Raw genomic sequence first — 26,311 nt, forward strand, 5'->3', positions numbered from 1 at the left:
TGAATTTGCGGACAGTAAAATCGGTTTGGGAAATCGGCGGCAAGTGGGAAAAAAAAGACGCGTGCCGATTGGCAGGGCGGAGACCCGCAGCAGTACGAGAGGTTAGGTCAGCCGTGAAAGAAATGTAAGTACGAAGAGAAAAGAAAAAGTGAAACAGAGCGAAAAGAAAACAGTGAGTGGTTCCCAATGTTTTTCATGTTGAGTCTAATGGGGGAATATGGTTTTATATCAATAAAAAAAAAAGTGTGGAGGGGGATCTCCAATGCAGTTAATATGAATTTCATCTATTTTGCGACAGTTTTTGTGATACCATATTGGTGTTGTGCAGCGATTCCAGTCAGAGAAAAACGACAGGTTAGTAATTAACTTCAGCTATTCTTTCATTATTGTGTTCAAGTACCAGTCACAGAAAAAAAATTAATGAGTTATTCATTGGTAGTGTGAGTACATTTTGCTTGACATTTTATTGCTGATGATGTTCCACTGACTGTATATGTGTGGAAAAAAATATCCTGTCATGGAATTGGTTGATTGCTGGGCAGAATTCGTATGAAGTTTATTAACTCAACGAGACTTCGCCTGGCCAAGTATTAAAATTTCTATGACTGACAAATAAAGGCGTCAATGGTTGAATGTGGGTTTTTGTGGATTATTGCTTGTTAAAGTTGTGTGTTGGGCTATGTATCCTATTGTATTCATATGGGTTGTGATCTATAAAGGATAATGATTGTGTTCCATGCAAAAGACTGGGTGTGTACTATAAAAACAATTGGTTATGAACCACGAGAGTGTTGGTTTTGTACCATAAGAGTTCATCGAGTTCCATCCGAGATACTGGTTATGTACCATAATAGCTGGTAATTGAGTTCTATCAGAGATATTGGTTGTGTACCATAAAAGCACAGACAAACAGACGTATCACTTGAAACAAAATACGATAAAATTCATCGTCACGCCATGAGCGAGCGATTTGCGAACTACGGAATATTTGAATAATCTGTTAAAAAGGTAAACGATGGAATGTGAGTAGAGTAAGACGTCTATTTGTCTGTGATAAAAGTAATTGGTTTTGTACCATGAGAGATTGGTTGTGTACCAGAAGAACTATTGGTTGTGTACCATAAGAATTGACGATTATGTTCCATGAGATATACTGGTTGTGTACCATAAAAGCAATTGGTTGTGTACCACGAGAGATACAAGCTCTTAGTTGTGCACCTCGACGAATATTGGCTATGTGCTATATGAGCAATTGGTTGTGTATCATAAGAGAAAATGGTTGAGTACCTTGGGATGTTGATAGTGTATGCGTATGAGCAGAGCAGACCGTTATTGGTGATTTTTAAATGTTTTTTTGATTGGATATTAATAGTAACACATGAACTGAACAAATTGGGGTACTGAGAAGAAAAAATAAATGATACTAAACATAATAAGAGGTGTTTTATTTCTTTATAAATATATATGTATATTTACGTTTGAGCATTATAATATAGCCGCTATTTCTTAGTTATATTGCATGAAAAACATTGGGATAAAATAAACTCACAAGGTATAGAAAAAAGTTATTAAGCAAACATTCTTTTGGATAAATCAAATTTGTTTCACAGGATGTCGTCATATAGTCGTATTAAACCATTTGACGTTACAGCGGAAGCTAGCAGTCTTCCAGCTTTGTGGGAAACGTGGAAAAGTGACTTGGAGTGTTTTTTCCTGGCACATAATATCGAGGCACAGCGGGACAAACGGGCCCAGTTGGCCTACCTTGGCGGTCCGGCCCTTCAAGAACTGCTACGGCATTTGCCTGGGACAAATCAAGTACCTCATGTGGCTGTCGACCCACCGTACTATGATGTGGCCATCAAATGCCTGGATGACTATTTTGAGCCATTTCGCCGTAAGACGTATGAGCGGCATATCTTCCATCAGATTGTTCAACAACCGGAAGAAAGATTTGCGGATTTTGTTTTGCGGTTGCGGAAGCAGATTGCTAGATGCAATTACGACGCATGTGTAACAGATGAGTTGATTGCCGACCGCATCACACAAGGCTGCAAGTCACAGGAGTTAAGAACAAGACTTCTGCAGAAAGACCGGTCGCTTGAAGAGATTATCGCGTTGGGTACAAGTTTGGCCGAATCGCAGGACCAATCGGAAAAATTGTCGAAACCCAACATCCAAAGCAGGCCGGAATTCGAAGTGAACGCTGTTGCAAAACCACCGTTTCGTCCTTTCCAGAAACGTAGGGCATACATTTCTCCAGGAAACCAGAATCGTACACAGCTTGGTCAACAGCCGAATAATCGCTTCACTTGCTACGGATGTGGACGCCGTGGACACGTGCAGGGAAGCAACGATTGCCCGGCGAAAGAAACAAAATGTGCGGCTTGTGGGAAACAAGGACACTGGGCGAAGAGATGTTATGGTGCAAGGCAGGGATTCAAACGCCGCCCCATCGACAGTATTTCAGAACCAAAGGTCAAACGTATCCGGGCGATTCAGGAAGAAACCGAGGAAGGTCAAAGCACAGATTTCGTATTCTACGCGATGGGTCGGAACGTTTTCACGTTCAAGGTTGGAGGAGTTGACATACCGATGACGATTGATTCTGGCGCGGATGCCAACATTATAACAAGGAATGTCTGGGACCAAATGAAGGAGGCTGGAGTAAAGGTGATGAATGCCACAACTAAAATTGACAGGTCGCTGATCGCGTATGGAGCCGGAGAACCATTGAAGATTGCGGGAATGTTCCAAGCAGAGATTAAGGCAGTAAACAACAAAGTCGAAGCAAAGTTTTATGTCGTCGAAAACGGTCAACGCTGCTTGTTGGGTGATCGCACCGCCAAGGATCTGCAGGTTCTCAAGGTTGGATATGACATTGAAGCGATCGAAACCAAGCGCCGTATTCCCTTTCCGAAGATTCGGGGAGTGAAGGTTGAAATACCTATCAACCAAGAAGTGCAACCAGTACAACAAGCGTATAGACGACCACCGATTGCGATGGAAGAAAAGATCGAAGAGAAGTTGCGATCACTTCTTGAGCTGGATATTATCGAGCGGGCTCCAGGTCCGTCACCGTGGGTGTCGCCAGTAGTACCCGTCCTCAAGGATTCTGGAGAAGTCCGACTGTGCATTGACATGCGTCGGGCCAATCAAGCGGTGCTCCGTGAAACTCATCCCTTACCGTTAGTGGATGAGCTCTTGTCATCGGTCTCCGGCGCAGTGCTCTTTTCGAAACTGGACATTAAGGAAGCGTACCATCAGGTCGAGTTGTCCGAAAGATCAAGACCCATAACGACTTTCATCACCAAGTATGGTCTCTACAGGTAGATGAGAACATATTGATTTTCTTTTGTTTTGTTGAATAAACTTGAATTTCCAAAGATAAGACCTTATTGAATTGTTTCTCTTAAAATGTGTAGGTACAAACGTCTAATGTTCGGGGTCAGCTGTGCACCTGAGCTATTTCAGAAAACAATGGAAACTATAACAGCTGGTCTCGATGGAGTTATTGTATACCTCGATGACGCTATTGTGTTTGGCTCAAATAAGACCGAGCATGATAGAAGACTCGCAGCGTTGCTGAAGCGTTTTTCGGAATACGATATTCTACTTAACGAAAAAAAGTGCATCTATGGAGTTGAAAGCCTGGAATTCCTGGGTCATCAGCTTTCATCCGCAGGAGTTCGCCCAACTGAGAGCAGACTGTCCGTCATCCAGAAATTTCGGGAGCCGCAAAATGTTTCAGAACTTCGAAGTTTCCTCGGATTGATTTGTTATGTTGGCAAGTTCATTCCAAACCTCGCGTCTAAAACTGAACCACTCAGACATTTACTTCGATCAGGGGTACAATTCAGATGGACTACGACAGAAAGCTCCGTATTCCAGTCCATCAAGTCGGATATTTTCAAAATACATCATCTCGGATTCTTCAACCCCAAGGATCGAACCAAGTTAATGACAGATGCAAGTCCAACGGGGTTGGGTGCTGTACTCCTACAGGAAGATTCACAGGGAAGAAGTCGTGTGATTGCTTACGCCAGCAAAGCACTCACGGATCTGGAAAAGAAGTACTTCCAAACAGAGCGTGAAGCTTTGTCGCTTGTTTGGGGCGTAGAAAAGTTTCGCTTATATCTGCTTGGAATAAAATTCACGTTGTTAACCGACTGCAAAGCGCTGAAATTCCTGTTCAACCCCAAGTCTCGCCCTTGCGCTCGGATCGAGAGGTGGGTTCTCAAGCTGCAGAACTACACATACGATGTTGAGTATATTCCAGGATCTGCTAATCTAGCAGACGTCTTCTCGCGGCTTTGCGAATTACCACCAGAACCTTTTGATGAAAAGGGAGAAAAATGCATTCAAAGCATTGTAGCACAGTCTATTCCAAAAGCGATCACGTTGCAGGAAATCAAGGAAGAAACGACAAAAGATGAAGAACTTACGCAGATAATGGAATGTCTTCGGTCCGGTATAATGGATTGCATGTTCAAGGAGTACAAACCTTATGTGGACGAACTTTGCAGTGCAGAAGGGGTTCTGTTAAGAGGCAATCGACTGGTAGTTCCTACGAAGTTACGTGAACGAGTGCTGGCGGTGGCACACGAAGCGCATCCGGGAATGGCCGCAATGAAGCGTCGTCTTCGCACGAAGGTCTGGTGGCCAGCGATGGACAAACAGGTTGAGATGAATGTGAAGAAATGTAAGGACTGCATCCTAGTATCTTCCTTGGGTCCACCGGAGCCAGTGAGAAGTACAACGATGCCTGATAAGCCATGGACCGACATAGCGGTTGACTTCATGGGTCCGCTACCCACGGGACACACGCTTTTTGTGATGGTGGACTACTTCAGTAGATTTACTGAGGCTATTGTCATGAAGCAAATAACGGCAAGGCGTACAGTTCAGGCACTTCACGAAACGTTTAGTAGGTTTGGGATTCCTGAATCTATCAGGTCTGATAATGGACCTCAGTTTGTAAGTGAGGAAATGCGAGCATATTGTGATGAATACGGTATTATTCTACGGAAAACAACACCGTATTGGCCGCAAGCAAACGGCGAAGTCGAGCGAGCGAACAAGACGATTTTGAAACATCTGAAAATAAGCCAGCAATCGTCGAGCGCAGACTGGATGTGGGATCTTAGGTCGTTTCTGCTTATGTACAATTCCACTCCACATGCCACAACTGGGGTGGCTCCTTCTATTTTGATGTTCAAGCGTCTGTTGAGAGACAAGCTGCCATGTTTTGGCGAGCAGGCTTCATCCAAGGAAGAGGAGGAAGTAATGGATAGAGATAGAGCGAGAAAGGATAAGTATGCGGATTATGCCAACTGCAGGCGACACGCTAAGGTAACAGAAATAAGAGAGGGAGATACTGTTGTAGTTAAACGAACAGTTAAAGACAATAAACTGTCGACAACTTTCGCGCCTGAGGAATACACAGTAATCAAGCTTGTGGGGTCAGATGCAACGGTTCAATCGAATTTTTCGGGTCGAGTATTAAACAGAAATGTTGCACATCTGAAAATCCTACCAGCATCGATGAGTACGACAGAAAACCCTCCATTCAAGGATCAATCAGCCATGCTGCCACTCCGGGACATGGACATCACGAATGAATCAGAGGAAGCGGGACCGCAGGAAACACAAGCGGACCAGAGCACAAGCCGATCAATGCGGATGTCGCGCAAACCAGCATACCTCAAGGATTACCATACTGACGCAGTTTTCGACGTTTAAAGTAGAGGGGGGATGTCAGGATCGGATTCGCCCTTTGCGAAAGAGCAGCAACACTGATCACCCCTATCAGAGAGAATCCAACGTGAACGCCGCCAGCGTCGCCGTCGGAGGACAGTGAGAACGGTAGAGGATTAGAAGATGGAGTACTGTTAGACTCGCTGTTAGAGAACGGGAAATAAAAGTGATTTGTATAAAAGTGCGTTTCTTGCGTTTAGGTTTTATTCTGAGATCCGACACTTATGACGACACTTTTGTTGCTGCACTTGTCGAAAAAACTTCCATTGCTGCTTCTTGCTTCACTTCTGCCGATATGATTAGCGTAACACCATAGACTAATTTCAAGACCTCGATGTACCAAAAAAACGATCAAATTTTCGGTGACCAGTCCGGTACCCAATAAATATTCATAACCGTGTATTTTTTTCCGTGTAAATTGCCTTTTGTGTAAATTTTATTTAGCGTGTTACACTGATCTGACAGCTCTGACAGTAAGGGACTAAACATAAATTACGTAAAGTGAGTACCGAGGATTGTTCACGATCTGCGAACTTGACTGCGGAAAAAATTGCGACCATGACGCCGCTGGTAACACTTTTGCATTGAATTTCAGATTTCTTCGATAGCTTCGCTATTTCAACAAAATTTTAAAAAAAATTCTACCATAATTAGAAAATGTAAACAAAACAACTTGAACCACAACGAAGTCACGCACAAAGTTTGAACATCTAGCTTTGTAGCAAGTGTTGGCAGCTGTTGTAAACAAAACAAACAGCGTTGCCGAATCGACGTATGTAACTTCCGCTCATCTCTATGTAGAGGATTTCTAAGTGAAACCATATCTGTTGGAGATGGCACACCCTAGTGCAACATCAACGTGGTGGCGATGGCATGTGTGACGATGCGGTTGCTAATGGCAACATAGGTTTGAATTTTAATCATTAACATAAAAATCGATCGCAGCAACCTGGTTGCTTTTATGTACTTCTTGTATGTTGCATTGAAATAAATCTCTCTCTTTGCGTTCAGTCTTGTAGTAGTAAAGACGTGTTTTCATTTGCTCCCGAACCTGGTTCAGACTCTGCTAGTCCTCGAACAGGTTATTGGCCCAGCACGTGTGACCCGCCGGATTGAGAAGCAGAAGCCGTTCCTGAAAATACAGCTCAGGTTAGAAGTTCCCTGTTTTCCGGAAGCTGTCTGAAGATGGAGTGGGCACGGATCGTGAAGCTGACGAACACGAACTACGAAGCGTGGTGCTTTTCGATGCAAGCACTGCTACGACGCGAGCAAATGTGGAAGTATGTCGACCCCGGAACTCCCCCGAATCCTGTGACGAACCCGTGGCTTGAAGGAGACGAACGAGCGCTGGCCACGATCCAATTGACGGTGGATGAAAGCCAGTACGGGTTGATTCGAGGTAAAACCACGGCGAGGGATACTTGGGCGGCATTGAAGGACCATCACCAGAAGGCATCGTTGGTAACCAGAAGGTAACGTTGTTGAAGCAGATTACGAACCAGAATTACCAGTGCGGTGAGGACATGGAGCGATATCTGGCGGATATCGAAAAAATGTACGTCCGGCTTGAGAACTCTGGCTTCGAAATGAGAGAGTGCCTCAAGGTCGCGTTGATTTTGCGTGGGTTGCCGGATTCGTTCAATCCGTTGACCACGGCTTTGGAGGCCCGGGACGAGGAGGAGTTGACTCTCGAGTTGGTAAAAAGGAAGCTCATCGATGAAGCGGAAAAGCAGCGGAAGCAAAGAAGCAGTACCGACGAACAAGTGCTCCGGACAAGTGGAACCACGCGTCAGAAGGGTGTGACGTGCTATTTTTGCGGACAGGAAGGGCACTTGAAGCGAAACTGCAAAGCGTTCCTGGAAGAAATGGATGAGAAACAAGCCACTGGACTATCGCACGAGTTTTCAAGAGTGCGAAAATGTAAATAGAAGTGCGCGATTGCAACAAATCAACTCGGTGTTGATGATTAACCTGGGGCTAGTTAGGGGAATATCCTCGGGAATATCTGTAAGTAAAAAGAAAATCGGGGTAAGTACTGTTCCTTTGAATTCCACTAAGAATTTGCATCCTTTGACAGATATATACGTATTTCGACCTCAACTGTAAGGTCGTCCTCAGTGTCTTGTACTTGACAGTGTCTTGTACTTGAGTCGAGTCAAGTACAAGACACTGAAGACGACCTTACAGTTGAGGTCGAAATACGTATCTGTCAAAAGGATGCAAATTCTTAGTGGAATTCAAAGGAACAGTATGTACTTAATACCCCGGACAGACATGTGATACGAGTGTGATTCCTGTACAATGGTACGCAGTATGGCACTCAATTCAAGCGCAATTGTACAGTGATTCTTGTATCACATATGTGTCATAAGTATAACCCGATTTTCTTTCAACTCGGTGTGTTCAGAGAACTTATTCAGCATAAATCAAAGCAGTTGTGCCATAGACTAATTTCGTAGTGCGCCGAAGACATCAACTGCATTTGATGCATTCGCGCACTTTTATTAACGTTTTCGAGCTTATGAAGACAGAGTGCGCAGTCCAGTGGTGAACTAAATGCGGTATATTTTTTTGCTTTTTTTCACGCACATTCTTACAGCTCTTTGCGAGTTTTTCATATTAAATTTAAATAAAATTTTAAGTGCGACAAAAGAGTTGGAATCAAGTGGGAATCGCTTTCAACTTCGTCAAAAATTTTCGTTGATGCAATGAAATGTACTAAAATGTGTTTTGTTTGAAATTTCAAATTCACTGGCAACATGGTCCAGTGGGTGCAAGTTGCAGTGCATGGTGGAGCGGGACCAAGGAGAATACATTTTACTAAGGTGGCGCAGATAAACATTGCAAACCACTGGTTGTCTCTTCCACTCTTCTGGTGTTCTTATGCAACTAAAATAGTGACGTCACCATTTCAGTTCCATAAGAACACCAGAAGAATGGAAGAGACAACCAGTGGTTTGCAATGTTTATCTGCGCCACCTTAGTAAAATGTATTCTCCTTGGAGCGGGACGACACAAGAACGGTGTAATGCCAATGTTTTTGTTTACCGAAAATGATAAAACGGCTGCGGCGCAGTGAATCGGAGTGATTCAGCAATCGATCGTCGCGATTTTGTTGAATAAAATTTCCATTTCAATTTGATGTTTTTCGACTTCCTCAAGCATCTGATATTCAAACAGCAGAAAATGACCGACCGAGAAAGCATAAAGGTAAGTGAGAAAGGGTAGGGCGAATTCAGTTACATTCAAGTTCCACTTCATTGCAGATAGAGTTCGCCGTGCAGATCTCCGGACCGAAATGCGCCGACAAAGTGCGAACCGCCCTCGATGGAATCGGTTCGGTGGACATCGACGTTGCCAAGGGGAGCGTTCTGGTGGAGACGGCACTACCCTGGATTGAGGTGCAACGACTGATCGAGGACACGGGCCGGCGTGCGGTGCTGTCCGGGTTCGGAGGTGAGACCGGTTTATTTGGCCATTATAATTAAGATTATGAGAGGGCTAAATTACGATTGTAGGTCAGTCTGCGGTGGCGATGGTGGACCACGGGAACGAAACGAGCAAGGTACGGGGTGTTGTTCGATTTTGTGCTCTGAGGGCCAATGAGAAGGGAGCGGTAGTGGATGGCGTAATAGATGGCCTGGAGGAGAGTCGACCTTACAAGCTGAACGTGCACGAGTGTGGCGACATATCGGAAGGATGTGCCTCGGTGGGTGATGTTTATGATTCCAGTGATATAGAATCGGACGAGAATGGAAGGGCGACAATCCGGTTGGTCAATGACCGACTGGCAGTGTGTGATCTTATCGGTAGATCGGTGGTCATAACCGAAGCAGTGGAAGACGACAGGAGACTGGCCTGTGGAATCATTGCGAGGTCGGCTGGGATTTTCGAGAATTATAAGAAGATATGCGCTTGCGATGGAGTTACGATTTGGGACGAACGGGAGAAGCCTCTGGCCGGAAGCAAACGGCGAGAGAATGCTCAGCTCTAAAAACATTTAAAATAAACAAGGTCATATGTGGGTAACTGAAGGACTGTGAAGGTAACAATTATACAAAGCTTCTAAAGTGTACCACTGTGTTTAATCATCATCGATGACAATGGACGTTTCGCATTCCATACTTACATCTTCTCGAGTCTTCTCATTCAACAACTTGGCCAGTTGTGCCCGACAAAGTTGTTTGTAGTTCACAATCAGCTCCATGCACTTCGGAGGGGTGTTCACAGAAATGTTGATGTGAACTTTCAGAACTTCCGGATCCTTCTCCAAACCGATTAGCCTGGTCATCAGTTCTACCACATGCACGAACTGATCCTTCTTTATCCGGTAGCTCATCTCTCCAATCGTTGCCTTATACCATGCCGAGTAGTTTCCCAAAACCTTTTCATTAGATATGCAAATCTCTCTGCCGCTCACCATCAGGATTAAAAAGGTCTCAAAGTCTCCGACCTCCACCACCTTGGTGAACAGATCTTTCAGAATGCCCTTCAAGCGCACAATTTCCACCCTATCACTATCAATAGCAACTGCCACCACATGCAGCAAAGCCAGATAATATTTCCACGATAAGCTCCTCGTTTTAGCCCAGGAGAAAAGCGTTTCAGCGGCATTGGCTCGATCTCGAACCACTTCCAGCATAATTCGCCCCAACGTAGAACTGCGCCGTTCTTCAAAGTTCGCTCTCCACTGTTCTTGGAGACCAACGGCTTCGGACAGTGCATGGAGTTTCTTCTTCCCGAGCAGCAGCTCAATGTGTTGAGTTCGTAACCGAGTCATGTCCGGATCCGAGAGATGAGACTTCAGCTGTTCTAGATAGTTGCAAGGGATGACATTGGGATCACCGATAAGATCGTCCAGTGCTGAAGAGAAGCTTTCCTGCAGGATTTCACGGAGGCTCGTCGAGTAGGGTGTGTCTGTGGAAAGTGTAGGATTGAAATTCGGGAATTATCACAGGAAAAAATATTGCTATTAAAGTAATAGGTACGTACCCAGATAGGCGTTGCTGACAACATCGGCCAGCAGACGATGCTCCACCTCTAGAAGGTCGTTCATCACCTGTTGAATCGCTGCGCTGGAACGCAACCTGGAAGGAAATTTGATCGTTAGAAGATTATAAATATCAAATTGGCGGTTAAATACTTACCGGAGCATGTATTCGGTGGCAGTCACGATTCCGGCTTGCTGGAACATGGATAGCACTTTCGAGCTTCCCAGGTTCCATTCGTGGTCGAAAATGAATTGGCGAAGGATGTCCTGAAATGTGGCAAGATTGCTCTATAATAGGACAACTTTTGCACGATATTTTTGACTGTGTTATAAATTCAGATATTCTGATTTCGTTTAGGTATATTTAAAAATGAACATCAGCATTTCATCAGGATTTTTTCCAAGTATTCCTTTATTAATGAGATTTCAGCAAGGATGCATCTCGGAGTTCATCAATGAGCATAAGATTTTTTTTCTAAGAATTGTGTCGAAAAATTCTTTCGGCAAGTAATTCTTTAGGAATTTCTCTAAAGATTGATTTTGCATTTTCTTCAAGAAATCATTCTTGAAGAATAATTTGCCTTTAAGAATCTTTTAAGTGATGAATGCAAGAATGGCACTCAGTATTTTTTAAAGCACTCGTTCAGGAATTCTTACTGTGTTGCCTCCGAGAATGTTTTCAAAAGTACTTCAGAGTATTTCAATAGATTCTTGCAACGGCTTCATCAAGTAGGTATTTCTCGAATTATTTGTTCAGGAAGTCCAACAAGGATTGTCTTAATGATATCACTGAGGATTCCTGTAGAAAATCATCCAAAGAATTCTTAAGAAATTCCAGAAAGAATTACTACTGTTACCAAACCATAATAAATATTAAGCAGATACCACAACCAGCCATAAAATATTATAGTACATTTGAATTTGAATTACATTCCTAATCCAAGTAGTCATGTGGTTTGTGGTATCCCGTAGCAACCTAGAATTTTCACTCAGTCGATTCAGTTTGTAATTAGCTTTCAATAAAATCAGACGCTTTGTAAAAGCACGTGTAAAAGTTAATCGCAACAGTTTTTGGCGGCGAGGTTTTAAGTAAAAAGACGAAAATCGAAGCCCACAGCAGCACCGAATCATCCAAAATGGCTTGCGCAGGAGGAGAACCAGCTGGACAGCCGATCGAGGACATCCAAACGGCGATTTTCCACATCACCCAGCTTCTGCAGCGGATTGCAGCTCCGAATCAGCAGAATCCGGAACACACGCTGGAAGCGCTCTCCTCGAACATCAGCGAGTTCGTTTTCGACCCAGAAAATGGCGTCACATTCGAGAAGTGGTTCGCACGCTACACGGACCTTTTCGAAAGCGACGCATGCCATTTGGACGACGCAGCCAAAGTTCGTCTGCTGCTGCGAAAGTTGGATACCACCTCTCACAGCCGGTATCTACTACATCCTTCCGCGGCTGCCGAGGGATGTCACGTTCGACGACACGGTGAGCACGCTGAAAAAAATTTTCGGTGAGCAAACCTCACTTTTTCGCCGGCGGTTCCAGTGCCTTCAACTATCAAAAAGTGAGGGTGACGACATCATCACGTACGGCGGACGAGTCAATCGAGCGTGCGAAGACTTCGATTTTGCGAACCTGACCATCGATCAGTTTAAATGTCTGGTTTTCGTCACCGGACTGAAGGCATCCAAGCACGCGGACATTCGAGCGCGATTGCTCACCCGGATGGAGCATGAGAGACCGGACGCACCAGTGACTCTTCAAACTCTCATCGACGAGTTCCAGCAGCTCGTTAATCTGAAGGCGGACACCAGCTTGATTGAGCATCCAGCCAGCTCGAAAGCAGCAGTTCACGCCGTCAGCAAGAAGAAGAGACCGAGCGACGCTCCGAGGCCCTCGTTCAAGCCGGAAGCCAAATCCCCGAAGACGCCCTGCTGGCAATGCGGACAGATGCATTTCGTCAAGGAGTGCACATACAGCAGCCACCTCTGCAAATCATGCAACCGCGTGGGACATAAGGAAGGGTACTGCGGTTGTTTCTCCAAGCCATCAAGCCCGACCGCTGGTGACAATTCCAACCAGAAGAAGGGTAAGAAGCACCAGAAGAAGACCAAGTATCAAGCCAACATCGTCCACACGGTAAGCCACACCGGTACATTCACCCGGTTCGTCACGACTACGCTCAACGGTCGTCAAGCCACACTGCAGCTTGACAGCGGGTCGCCAATCACCATCATCAGTGAAGAGACCTGGAGAAAGGTTGGATCGCCATCACTCAAGCCATCGACCTGCGAAGCACTCTCCGCATCCAGAGACCCTCTTCCTCTGCTGGGGGAATTCACCTGCCTCGTAGGTGTCAACGACGTCATCAAGCCTGGGCTGTGCCGAGTCACGTCGGTCAAGGGACTCAACCTGTTCGGCTCGGAGTGGATGGACCTCTTCGACATGTGGACGAAGCCATTGTCATCGTTCGTCAATCAGGTGAATCATTCCAATTCTAACTCCTTTTCTGGAAAGCACTTCCTCATGCGGTTCCCCGAAGTTTTTCAGGACACTCTTGGGCACTGCCAGAAAGCTCAAGTCAGCCTCCACCTGAAACCAGATGCCAGGCCGGTTTTCCGACCCAAACGCCCGGTACCGTACAATGCCATTCCTTTGGTCGATGCGGAGCTCGAACGTCTGCAGCAGTTGGGTATCATCTCGCCAGTAGAATACTCCGACTGGGCAGCACCGATCGTTGCGGTTCGGAAGCCTGGTGGTAAAATTCGAATTTGCGCCGACTATTCGACCGGGCTGAACGCAATGCTGGAAGCACACAACTTTCCTCTCCCAACACCGGACGACATCTTCTCGAAGTTGGCCGGAAGCAAGGTGTTCAGCATCATCGACCTGTCGGATGCCTACCTTCAGGTAGAAGTCGATGAAGCATCAAAGCGGCTGCTCACCATCAACACACACCGGGGCCTCTTCCATTTCAACAGGCTGGCTCCTGGTGTCAAGTCAGCACCCGGTGCATTCCAGCAGCTGATGCACACCATGATCGCTGGGATTGAAGGCGTCGAAGTGTTCCTGGACGATTTCATCCTGTTCAGCAAGACCAAGGAGCAGCACTATGAGACGCTGTGCACTCTATTTAACCGTCTACAGGAGTACGGTTTCTGCTTGAAGCTGGAAAAGTGCCATTTCTACCAGGACGAAATCAAGTACCTGGGGCACATAGTGGACGAGAAAGGACTACGTCCAGATCCTGAGAAGACAGCAGCCATATCTTCGATGCCGCGTCCCACTGATGTTTCCACTCTGCGATCATTCCTGGGGGCGGTCAACTTTTACGGAAAATTCATCCGTGAAATGCACCAACTTCGAAGGCCACTAGACCAACTTTTGAAGAAGGACGCAAAGTTTGTTTGGAGCGCCGAATGCCAGCAAGCTTTCACCGACATCAAGCGCATTCTGCAGTCGGACCTGCTCCTCACCCACTACGACCCTTCGCTCGAGATTATCGTGGCGGGTGATGCATCCAAAACCGGCATAGGGGCGGTCATCATGCATCGTTTCCCAGATGGACGAATCAAGGCAATTGCTCATGCTTCCAAGACGCTGTCGTCGGCAGAGCAAAACTACGGGCAAATTGAAAAAGAGGCGCTCGCTCTGGTCTTTGCTGTCACCAAGTTCCACCGCATGCTGTTGGGACGAAGGTTCAAGCTGCAGACTGACCATCAGCCACTCGTGAAAGTCTTCGGGTCGAAGAAAGGCATTCCCATTCACACGGCCAACCGGCTGAAGCGATGGGCGCTCACACTGCTCGGGTACGATTTCGACATCGAGTTCGTATCGACCAACAATTTCGGGTACGCGGATGTACTATCGCGGCTCATCAGTAACCACGAACGTCCAGAGGAAGAATTCGTGGTAGCAAGCCTCAACGTTGAGCCTGATCTTCAATGCCTTCTGGACAGTAACCTCGAGCAGTTGCCAATCACGTTCCAAATGGTCAAGCAAGCCACGTCGGAGGACCCATCGATGCAGCAGCTCGTCCGGTTCATCAAAACTGGGTGGCCGAAAAGCGGAAAATCTATTCACGATTCGGCGCTACAATCGTTCTTCCACCGGCGGGAGTCATTGTCAGTAGTTCAAGGCTGCGTGATGATGATGGAACGACTGGTAATTCCGGAGTGCTTTCGGAAAAAGCTGCTGAAGCAACTACACCGAGGTCATCCCGGCATCGAGCGAGTCAAGGCCATCGCTCGGGGTAGTATCTACTGGCCGAACATTGACGACGACATCGGTGAGTACGTTCGCAACTGTTCCAGCTGTGCAAATGCGCAGAAATCTCCACCACAAGCAGAGCCACATCCGTGGCAGAGCGCTGAAGGACCTTGGGAGCGCATTCATGTCGACTACGCTGGACCGACAAACGGGTTCAGTTATCTGGTTGTGGTCGACTCGTTTTCCAAGTGGCCGGAGATTTTCCTGACGAAATCGACAACTGCTTCTACAACGATTGGTTTCCTTCAAGAGGCTTTTGCCAGATTCGGCATACCGAAAGTGATTGTGTCCGACAACGGAACGCAGTTCACCGGCTACGAATTCCGTTCCTTCTGCGAGAACTTGGGCATCATCCACCTCCGCACGGCACCGTTCCATCCCCAGTCGAACGGGCAAGCGGAAAGGTTCGTCGACACGCTCAAGAGGTCAATCCGCAAAATCCAGGAGGGAGAAGGATTACCAGCATCTGCCGCACTCCAAACGTTTCTGCAGGTGTATCGAGCAACTCCATCCAACCTGCTCGAGGGTAAATCACCTTCCGAGATCCTGAATGGCAGACGAATGCGGACTACGTTGGATCTACTCAAGCCTTCTGTTTCAATTCCACATCCACCGGCAGCAGCCGGATCGTCCCGAACGCGACGATTTTCTGCTGGAGCAACTGTTCTTGCGAAGGTTCACAGGAACAACACCAGCTGGAGGTGGCAGTCCGGAGTTGTGATCGAGGCGATTGGGAATGTACACTACAACGTACTTCTCGACGCACCCTCTGGACGGAAGCGACTGATTCGGTCGCACATCGATCAAATCCGAAGCAACGATTCTGGAAAACAAGAAGAAGCGGAAATTGAGCTACCGTTATTTGTTTTGTTGGACGATTTTGGAATCACACCAAATGCAATGCCACCCGTGGAACCGTTAGCACCACTGATGGTTGCGGAAGATTCGTCGTTCTTGTCAGCACAAGAGCTACCTGACCTTCCTGCTCTCTAAAATAAAAACGCTCATTTTTGAGTAGCGCCCATGCCGCACAAGGACTGTGTTGGAAACACACATTTTTTTAAATTGCTCGTACGCTCACATTTTTGCAAAATATCAATATTTTTCGGTATTTGAAGGTGGTTTATAAACCCAGTGAGCTGCCATGTCGAAATTATTGCAAAATACATGCTCATGTGAGCGTACGAGCAATTTAAAAAAAATGTGTGTTTCCAACACAGTCATGTGCGGCATGGATGTTTACTAAAAATGTGCAGGTCAAACACATTTTTGAGCGTAGCCGTTTTTGCGTGTGATGAGCGAAATGAATCCGTCAGCCGACCTGGACCTTCCAGCAGTTCTACACCGTTGGTACCGAGACCAACCAGAACTATCAGGCTTCCACGACATCTTCAAGACTTCGTTCTCTCTTAGGAGGGAGATGTTACCAAACCATAATAAATATTAAGCAGATACCACAACCAGCCATAAAATATTATACACTCAGGAAAATATCTTCATTAAATGCATGTGCATTTGCACATACCATGGTCAATTTATCAATTTCATTAATTTCATTTGTACCATATACTCGCCATACTACTTCGAATGGCTCACATTTGTGACTCGCATATGTACCATTTGACTTCTAATTCAAAGTATGAGCCGGCTTTATACCCACTAGACAAACAAATCTTATTGCAAAAACGAAGATGGCCATCGAAAAAAGTTTCCGCGCTTGGATCACCTGACGTTGTTTCAACAGTATTTGCAGGTATTTCTACTTAGTTATATTGATAATCAAAACTATATTATAGTTACTTTTTTCAAGGTATGAACAGCAGGAAGTTCGCAGCTACGGTCCGGACCAACAGCAAGCGAAATCGTTTGCAAGATCGATGGAGTATCCTCCTTTGGCGCCAAGAATCGGTAAGTTTCTATTGTCGTCGCGGTTGAAACCCGAAGATTCCCCGCACCCGACAATCGAATTTTCTCAAAATTCATACGTGAAACCTAACGTCGGACGTAGTGCGCTGGACAGCGGACCTGGCCCTCTATCCAGCGCACTGTGCCCGACGTACGTCCGACACATGGTTTAGGAGAAAAATCAATTTTCGCGTGTCAAAAATTCCGATTTTCAACTGCACGAACAATATTTCATGTTTTCAATAATGTTTATTCATTTTTTTTCGTTTGCAGGGATTCAATACGTTGGCCGCTTTTGGAACGACACCGTAGAAGATGCGAACGCTCAGGGGTCGGAGGCGACAGTCAATCATCGGATACATTCCGAATCCTTGAATCCAACCTCATTATTCAGTGAAATAAACTTTTTCGTTTTAAAATTATAAAGTAATGTCGTTCAAAATATTTTTAATACAGGAAACAAAAGTTTTAAGCGAAATGCCTTACATTAAAACGATGTATACCATCAATACAACCCACTGAAAAAATCCATGAAAAGTATGAATTCTACTTATGGATTCCATGAATGATTGTCATCAGTTTAATGGAAAACACAGTTGGCGATAATTCATTGACGCTGCACATACTCTTCATGAGCCAAACCCCATTGCAAAATTCCATGTAGTTTGGCACATGAATCAAATGAAGATTTTTTCCTGAGTGTAGTACATTTGAATTTGAATTACATTCCTAATCCAAGTAGTCATGTGGTTTGTGGTATCCCGTAGCAACCTAGAATTTTCACTCAGTCGATTCAGTTCTCTCTAAAATAAAAGCTCTCATTTTTGAGTAGCGCCCATGCCGCACAGGGACTGTGTTGGAAACACACATTTTTTTAAATTGCTCGTACGCTCACATTTTTGCAAAATATCAATATTTTTCGTTATTTGAAGGTGGTTTATAAACACAGTGAGGTTGCCATGTCGAAATTATTGCAAAATACATGCTCATGTGAGCGTACGAGCAATTTTAAAAAAATGTGTGTTTCCAACACAGTCATGTGCGGCATGGATGTTTACTAAAAATGTGCAGGCCGAACACATTTTTGAGCGTAGCCGTTTTTGCGTGTTTGTAATTAGCTTTCAATAAAATCAGACGCTTTGTAAAAGCACGTGTAAAAGTTAATCGCAACAACTACAAAAAAAAAATCCGGTAATTCCTTCGGAACTACTTCTTCCAATAAAATATATTGGAATTTCGCCAGAGGAAGAATGGTTCTGCTAGAGTTTCTTCAATCATTCATTCATGGGGTTTTTTTCGGAGATCTTACAAATATTCCTTTAACTCTCGAGCGATCGCGCTGTTGTATTTTGTACAACACGATGAAAAAATTGTTGGCCGACCACCGAAATGAAGAACGATTACACAATCGCAAAAGAAAAGACTACGCGGAATGTTGTTACGAGCTATCGTGTATTTGATGTTTCTCTTGAAACGTTCACTTATTGACTAAGGGCCGATTTCTTCACCCGGGCTTAAATTTTAAACCAGGCTTAGCAAAATTTTAAGCCGGGCTTAACTTTTTTTTGATTTCTTCACCTCGGCTTAACCACTAAACCCGGTTTAATAAAGCTACGGTTTACGTTAAGTATGGCTTATTTTAAGCGGTGCTCTGAGGTGGCTTAGCAGCGCTAAGCCAGGCTTAAGCCGCAAATTGCAGAGTTTGGGTTTCTTCACCTGCTTCATGGATGCATTTTTGAAACAGCAGAAAATATTTTTAATAAAACATGTTTGGATACGGATGGAGGCGATGATAAAGAAAATGATAATCTATAGTCGGCACGTCGTCAATATAAAATATTCAACATCAGTTTTTTGGACAACCAACCTTCAAAAAGGCTCCGTGTTGATAGTTTTGGAAATTTGTCATCCTGATTTGGAAGTCGAAAGTACATTTGCATTGAAGTTTCTATTTATTTTAATACGGTCCTTCCATAATTTCACATCATAATAAACATATATTTGTCTCTTATGGTTCAAGAGATGTTTTTTTACAAACCAAATTAGGATGACACTAAAAAAATCTTCTAATAAGTTTTTATACACTGATTTCATACAAAAACTTAGTTCTAACCACGTTTAGGCCTTCGAATATTCAACATTTTGACTCAATTCTAAATATAAAAAGTATTATTCGTGGTGTACTTCTAAACATGTTTTATTTGGAATACCATATAAGGTGACGTTGGATATTATCGGCAGGTTTGTTATTTTTGTCGTGGGGGGTTTTTGTCGGCCAAAATGCCTGAAACATGCCAATATCATTCAGCTTACTTTGGAAGGATTTCAGGCCAACTTCGAGTTCAATAGGCTTCAAAAAACCTCCCATGACAAAGAGAACAAAACTGCCGAAAATACGTAAGTTCCGTGGATACGTGGATCGCCTATCTAAAAATGACGCAAGTGGATTTTAAATATCTTTTTGCAATTCGGCACTATGAAATTTGATTTACACTTGCCGTATCACGACGGACTAGTTTTTCGTACTTTACCAAACAATTGCAATATGATTCATAACACTAGTTTACAAAATAAAACGAAAGTCGTGAACTTCTGGTCAACAACCAAAATTTTTGAAGTAAAATTTAATGCTGATTTCGAAACCGCGCTTCAAAAAATTTTAAGTAGCAGTTTTTGAGATTTAGCTCAATATTGAGTTTTACAATTTTTTAAAATGTGGAATTTACTAAAATTCAAATATCTTGCGTTTTGTTCAATCAATTTCAAATCTTTTTTCCATAAATTAAAAGCTGAATACAATACCATTCGATCACCCGAATGCAGGTTTTGCGTCAGATTGATGAAATTCAAGATATTGGCGAGTTTTAGGGACGATCTCCTTAAATTTTAGCAAAATTTCCAAAAATATATGAAGAAATTATTATTTTTTTAATAAGAAGAAAACAATCTAAAAATTCTTTCTCAACGTTAATTTGACATATCATATGTAGGCGGGTTACAGTAAAACATTCAGCTCAATCGGAGCATTGATTACGGAGAATGAGATGTGTGAAGTGAGCGACTTTGCTTAAAAATAGAACAAAATTCGATTTCAAATCATCAACCTTGAATGGAAAGTCGAAAAAATTTCAGCTCTACTGTAATTTTTTTCCTTCACGTTTTCGAACTCAGGGCATGTTTCTACACCAAAAATGATCATCAGCTTACCGAGTTCAAAAATGCTGTAAACTAGTGTAATTATCGTGACTTCGGTTGTATTATGAATCATAATGCCAAATTGTCGCGGTTATAGTACAGCTTGTTTTTTATTGCAAAAATGTTTTGCAACTCGTTGCAAAACTCGATTTTTACAGGGCACATGTAATCCCATTTTTCATGATGAATGTTAATTGCCCTTTTCAAAGATATTCGATGACATTGAATCTAGTAGGTCGCAATTACATTTTCAGCACTGCAAAAAAAACGTTCCGTTTTATATTTTAGTACAAGACAGCGTGCATCGTATTAACGCATTTTTATATTAAAATCATATTTTCCTTTCCTTTAGAGCGTTACGTAATTTGTGAACGGCACCTAAACATTTTTAAAATATTGTATTAAAAACACCAACGAATGGAATAAAAGTCGAATAAACTGTTTCTATTAGGAGATTTCAGTTTCTAGTTGAACTTGAACATTGCTGTAGCTTTCATTGAATGTACACAGTTCAAAATTTTAAACATATGTATTCGAAAAATGGTCTGGACTGTGGAGCATCTCACGACCAACACATTTTCAAAAACTCACTATCGAAATGCAACTCTAACAGGGCGATTATTTATTTGAAGGCGATTCTGGATATACAAACATTAAATCAACGCCTTTTCTGCAATGTGGCACTCCAACTTTGTACAATGAAAGACACATTCGAACACCATCAAATCAAGCATAACTTTTCAATCCGACGTAACTCGAGAATGTAAACAAATCCGGGTTTACTGCTGCATGCATGATTCATAAAGCAAATTGAAGAATCCACATCACTGTTTGATGATTTATTGCTTAATTTGTTTAACTAAACATATTTTTCGAAACGACGTATCTAACTATTTTGATGTTTACAACTTTACTGATAGATACACCGTTTTGATATATGAGAAAACCAAACGACGTATCTAGCCAAAATCAAAAGTAACAGATACACCAAACTGGCACCATACAAAAGCGACGTATCTGGCATGACGTATCTCGAACCAACCCGGTGTATGTGTATTTTTGTCAAAATTCATTGTGAAAATGATATGGAATGAGTAGGTTTTGTTCCTTACCTAGTGCGTGCAATATCCCTGGTGATGTTAAGCATGAAAAAACTTATGAAAAGTCTTTTTATAAAAAACTATTTTAGTGAAATGATCGTCAACATTGACCATGAATTTACTCAGATCAGTGAAAAAGTTAGATACGTCGATTTGAAAAATTATGCTTGAAATGGTGTGGAACGATCATATGGAGTAGGTACCAAATCGAAGATCTTGGATACTAGCGTTGGGTAAAATAACAATCTAGGTAGTTCATCATTTTCAATTTCCTCCTGCATCCGAAAAATTTACCCCGCGATTCCGCTTTCCAGCTAATATTGCAGCGGATGCTTTGTTATTGTTACTCCATACTGCATATAACGGGCATTTCAAAATATCGGCGGCTTAAAATGACGTTTCCATTGGAAAGTCACTGGAATGACATGGGAAATTTCGTTAAGCTTGGCTTAGCGTAAGCCATCGCCTTCATTTGCTAAGCCAGTGTGAAGAAATGCAAATATTTAAACCTGGCTTAAGAATTTGGCTTAACTTTAAGTGTGGTTTAAGATAAACCAGGCTTACGTCGTTAAGCCGGGTAGGTGAAGAAATCGGCCCTAAAAGGTATAACATAAAAACAAATAACATGCACTTCAGCAATGCTCATCGTGGCAGTGCTGCCAGTTTATAAGGGGCGCTCACTGTTCATCCAACACTCCTCCTCAGTGTAAGCCCCGTCATAACCTTATATTGACTTCCATTGCTATCGTCAACAAATACAATCATTTTATTACACATCTTCTTAATGTTCATTGTGGCTCCTCCTGCATGTTCTCTATCTCATCTCTCTTTTTCCTACACTTTCTACAAATACTTTCTAATTAACGACATACAATCCATTCTTCTTCCTTTTGCCTAAAGCTATCACCTCTCCTTCTTTCACAATCAGGCACTTTCTGGATTGAAAACTCACATTAAAACCTCTTTCGGCGATTTTACTAACAGATAACAAACTACCGGCTAATCCAGGAACAAAAAGTACATTTTCAACCGGAATCACTCGTTTGCCGATTTCACTGCTAAATGTCAATTTTTGCCGTACCCATTGCTCTTGAAAAAATCTGCCTACCATCTGCCAGAACGACTTTTCTTTTACAGGTCACTAATCCATCCAGAAGCTCTACGTTTCCAGTCAAGTGCATCAAGCTACCGGAGTCCAAACACCAATCACCATTATTCGCATCCTTCGCTTGATGTTCTTTTCCACCAGTAGCAGCAAAACAAATGTTTCTACGTTCATCGTGGGTCGATTGTCGCTTCTTCGTGTGCACCGTGGATACTTTCGCTTCTTCTTCATCGTCGTCATCACTCACATGCAATTTAGGGCAATCCCGCCAGAAATGGCCCAACTGCTGGCAACAATAACACTTCTTCTTTCTTCTATCACTGTTGTCGCCGCTCCCATTTTTCACACGAGACTCCCGGCTACGAGTTGAAACCTTCATCGCTTTGTCGGATTCCATACCTTCGTTCTTCCGCTTCCACTCGTCGAGCAGCTTACCCTTGACGTAGTCCTGTTTCAGCTCTTCCACTGGACGACTCTCCAAAGCAGTTATGACTGCATCATAGCTGGACGGTAGGCTTGACAAAATGATAGCTACAATCCAGTGCTCCTGCAGTCCCTCACCAAGAGCAATTAGACGATGCACTAGTTCAGCAACTTCCATCAAATGATTCGCCATGTTACCGCCTTCCTCCAACTTTAGCGAACACAGTTTACGGAACACATAAATTTTGTTGGTCAAAGAGCCCCGCTCGTGGTAGCTCTTCAATGCCTCCCACATTTCGTACGCGGTGGTTGCGCCCATAACATGGCACAACTGGTCGTTGTCCAACGCCAAACCGATAGCCGCTCTTGCCTTGCCGTCCTTCGCCAGCCATCCCACAGGAACGACGGTCGGTTTTTGCTCCTTCACGATTTCTAATAAATCACTCTGCAGCAGCAGCAGCTCCATACGGAACTTCCAACTCGCCCAGTTGAAATTATTGAGCCGCTCGAACTGGATCATCGCCTCTGCCATTCCGCCGTCGAACGATAATACCAACAACAATCAACACAAATATTCTCCAGTTTCTTTTCGATTCGCTGCAATTTCTTCTCACTCGCGCCGCGCAACTGGACCCATTACCTGTTGGCCGACCACCGAAATGAAGAACGATTACACAATCGCAAAAGAAAAGACTACGCGGAATGTTGTTACGAGCTATCGTGTATTTGATGTTTCTCTTGAAACGTTCACTTATTGACTAAAAGGTATAACATAAAAACAAATAACATGCACTTCAGCAATGCTCATCGTGGCAGTGCTGCCAGTTTATAAGGGGCGCTCACTGTTCATCCAACAAAAATCTCGCTTTTTGTCAATAGCATTCTTCTAAGAACTCTTCTTAACATTTTTTTAATCCTTCTATGTTTTCATCAAGCATCTCAGTCAAGAATTCCTTAAAGGAATCAAATTCCATAAAAAAAGCGGTTAAAAAATGTCTGAGTATTTCCGGCATCATAAAAAAATATAATAATTTCCTCAGAAGTTTTTTTTTCCAAAAATGCCTTCAGAAATTGGATGTTTAGCTACTTTTTTAGGAAGTCTCCAGGAATAACTAGACGCACCCTTTAAATGATTAACGCAAGGCTAAGATTTTATAGAGGATATCCATTGGAAATTCTTCAGGAATCAGTTCAAGGATTCCTTCGGAATTTTTTCCAAGGATTTCTTAAGTATTTATTACAAAAAAAAACCTAGATTCTTTCTGAATTTCTTCAAAGATCTCCTTAGAAACGAAGGTTTCATCAATCATTCATCCAAGCATTTCTTGTTTAATTTATTTAGAAATTTCTCCAGGAATTGGGTTCTTTAGGGGTATCCCGATTAATTCATAAACAGATTCTCCACCCAAAAATTAGTCGAAATCCAAAATTTCATATTTTTTGGAGTCCGGGAACTATTTTTAAAATGCATTTGAAGTTTGCATGGGGAAAATTTTTTGTTCGGGTCGAACTGTCATTTTATCGATTGAACTGTCATTCTATCCACGAAAACTAAAACTGTTTTGTTAATTTAACCATCAAAACAAAATTATTGGAATCCAATAAAATTACGTTATACTCAGCAAAATGAGATCTTTCCATTAGGCTATAGAAAATAGCAATATTTTATTCACTAAACAACCCTAAACACTAAACTACCGAGGATTATTTTTGTTGAGATCAATGGGAAAACATCCTGGCAACACTGCTCCGCTCCACAGTTTACATCAGTCTACGTCAAGTCAACTGTGGGCTCACCAGTGACAACCGGAGTGTCACTGTAGTGACGCAATAGATGTTGACAACAATCAAGCCAGTTGTCAACATGCAATATGGCCACTTGCACAGTTCGTCCAGTTCGTGTCGTGAATGTTTATATTTCATTGTATGTACAATTTTAATCTGTAAATATGAATAGTGTAAATAAATCGTTTTAGCATGTTCGTTTGTAATTCGTAGATATGTTACGCGTTTTGCTAGTATGCAACACTTTTTGTTTTTTTTAGGGATTGCCTTGGAAATTCTACGGTTTTATTCGAAATTCTGATGGAATTCTTTCAAAGATGTGTTTAGAAATTCTGCTATTCTGCTATTATCAACGCATCCCCTGGCATTTGCCCATCTGCGTTGTCTTTTCGCTAGGCAATACGTCTACCAATTGATGTTTATGGGCTTGCCGGACCAAGTCATGTAGCTAAGCCAAACACCCCACCACAGAGAAACAGACGTCACACTCTACTCGCTTCCCATCGATTACCTTTTTAACGATTGATTCAAATATTCGGTAGTTGGTCAATTGACCAGCTGGCATCGTTTTTGCTCCTGTTTGACGTTTGCTCACTACCGCCATCTAGTGGTGGCTTGTCCAATCACGGCATGATTAGCATTGGGCGATTACAATTTCGTGACAATGTTTTTAATGAAATTTGTTCTAAGTGTTACGTCTGTTTCTCTGTGACCCCACCTACAACTGATGGGTAGACACCATTGTCCCGCCCACTGGTCTTTTACAGCTAGTTGTAGGTGCATGTGTGCGTGTAAGTATTGGAGATACAACGAAGCAACGCCCCGAACCTCGAGAGCACAAAGCCCCAAGAACTAAATGACAGGCAGCGCCGACAAGTCGATATAGGTAGATAGGATATAGGTAGATATCCTATGTACACAACCATAAGGTAGACACTACAAGAAAATCTTACAATAATCATATCAAATATTTAGGAATTCCTCCAATGATTATTTCAGAAATTCAACTAACAAGTGTAAGAATTCTTTCAAGGATTCTCACAGAAATTCCTCCAATAAATTTACTGGAACTCGTTCTAAGGGATTCTACAATTATATTCCAAGAAATCCATGAAAAAATATTAAAGATTTCCAAAAACGATTCGTTTTGGACTATTTCATATGAATCCTTCGTCAATTATCCTTTAGGAATCCTTTAAAAAATCATTCAAGGTTTTTTTTAATTTCTTCAAACGATTTTTCTAAAAGTCCTTACAAGGATTTCTTAGGCATTTGTTTAGATATACTTGCAGGGATTTAGATGCAGAGTTTACATACAGGGTGTTAGGTTCCTGAGCGCAAGCATTTTAAAGGGTGTTAGAGGACCATAAATGGATAAAAAAATTGTTCTACGCATATGGTCAAATCTCAACCGTTACGTAGTTATTGAACTTCCCATGTTTTTGACTCTTATTGCCTTAACTGGCTATAGCATGGAAATGGTTAAACTTATCGAAGGTTTTTGATCCTTATTCAAAAGATTATTGAATTTTCTATCAAATGGCATTTTTTAATCGATTGGTTTAGTTAAATAACTAAGTTTTCTAAAGCAAATAGCTCAGAAGTAGTGTGTTTTAGTTTATTTTTGTCAATTATCTATGAAAAATGCGTAATAATTTAAAATTCTTTCTTGGGCAAAGTTGTGGCCCCTGTTCCACTCCACAATCCGTTATTTGACATCAAACTTCTATCTCTTATCGTTTTGTTGCAATTTCGATTTTCACAACGCATTTCAGATCA

General features: G+C 42.9%; 3 protein-coding genes and 1 long non-coding RNA gene across 4 annotated transcripts; 3 read left to right on the forward strand and 1 right to left on the reverse strand.

Annotated features, from left to right (window-relative positions):
* Positions 1–8,792: 8,792 nt before the first annotated feature.
* LOC109408011 (copper chaperone for superoxide dismutase) lies at positions 8,793–9,832 on the forward strand. The gene is made up of 3 exons (XM_019681225.3): positions 8,793–8,967; positions 9,024–9,213; positions 9,276–9,832. The coding sequence occupies exons 1-3, from the start codon at positions 8,899–8,901 to the stop codon at positions 9,749–9,751; spliced, it is 735 nt and encodes a 244-aa protein (XP_019536770.3). The 5' UTR covers positions 8,793–8,898; the 3' UTR covers positions 9,752–9,832.
* Positions 9,821–16,004, reverse strand: LOC109405153 (uncharacterized). The gene is made up of 4 exons (XM_029879357.2): positions 15,876–16,004; positions 10,905–11,014; positions 10,750–10,844; positions 9,821–10,674 (listed from the first exon to the last, which is right to left on the reverse strand). The coding sequence occupies exons 2-4, from the start codon at positions 10,949–10,951 to the stop codon at positions 9,842–9,844; spliced, it is 975 nt and encodes a 324-aa protein (XP_029735217.1). The 5' UTR covers positions 10,952–11,014; positions 15,876–16,004; the 3' UTR covers positions 9,821–9,841.
* LOC134286835 (uncharacterized protein K02A2.6-like) lies at positions 11,884–15,950 on the forward strand. Its single transcript, XM_062848521.1, has 3 exons — positions 11,884–12,222; positions 12,296–15,883; positions 15,942–15,950. The coding sequence occupies exons 1-3, from the start codon at positions 11,884–11,886 to the stop codon at positions 15,948–15,950; spliced, it is 3,936 nt and encodes a 1,311-aa protein (XP_062704505.1).
* On the forward strand, positions 16,002–19,509 carry LOC134288429 (uncharacterized). The gene is made up of 3 exons (XR_009997950.1): positions 16,002–16,772; positions 16,830–16,927; positions 17,198–19,509. It is a non-coding gene; the product is annotated as an uncharacterized LOC134288429 (long non-coding RNA).
* Positions 19,510–26,311: the final 6,802 nt, after the last annotated feature.

This window comes from Aedes albopictus, chromosome 2, assembly GCF_035046485.1.
Source record: "Aedes albopictus strain Foshan chromosome 2, AalbF5, whole genome shotgun sequence".
NCBI lineage: Eukaryota > Metazoa > Arthropoda > Insecta > Diptera > Culicidae > Aedes > Aedes albopictus.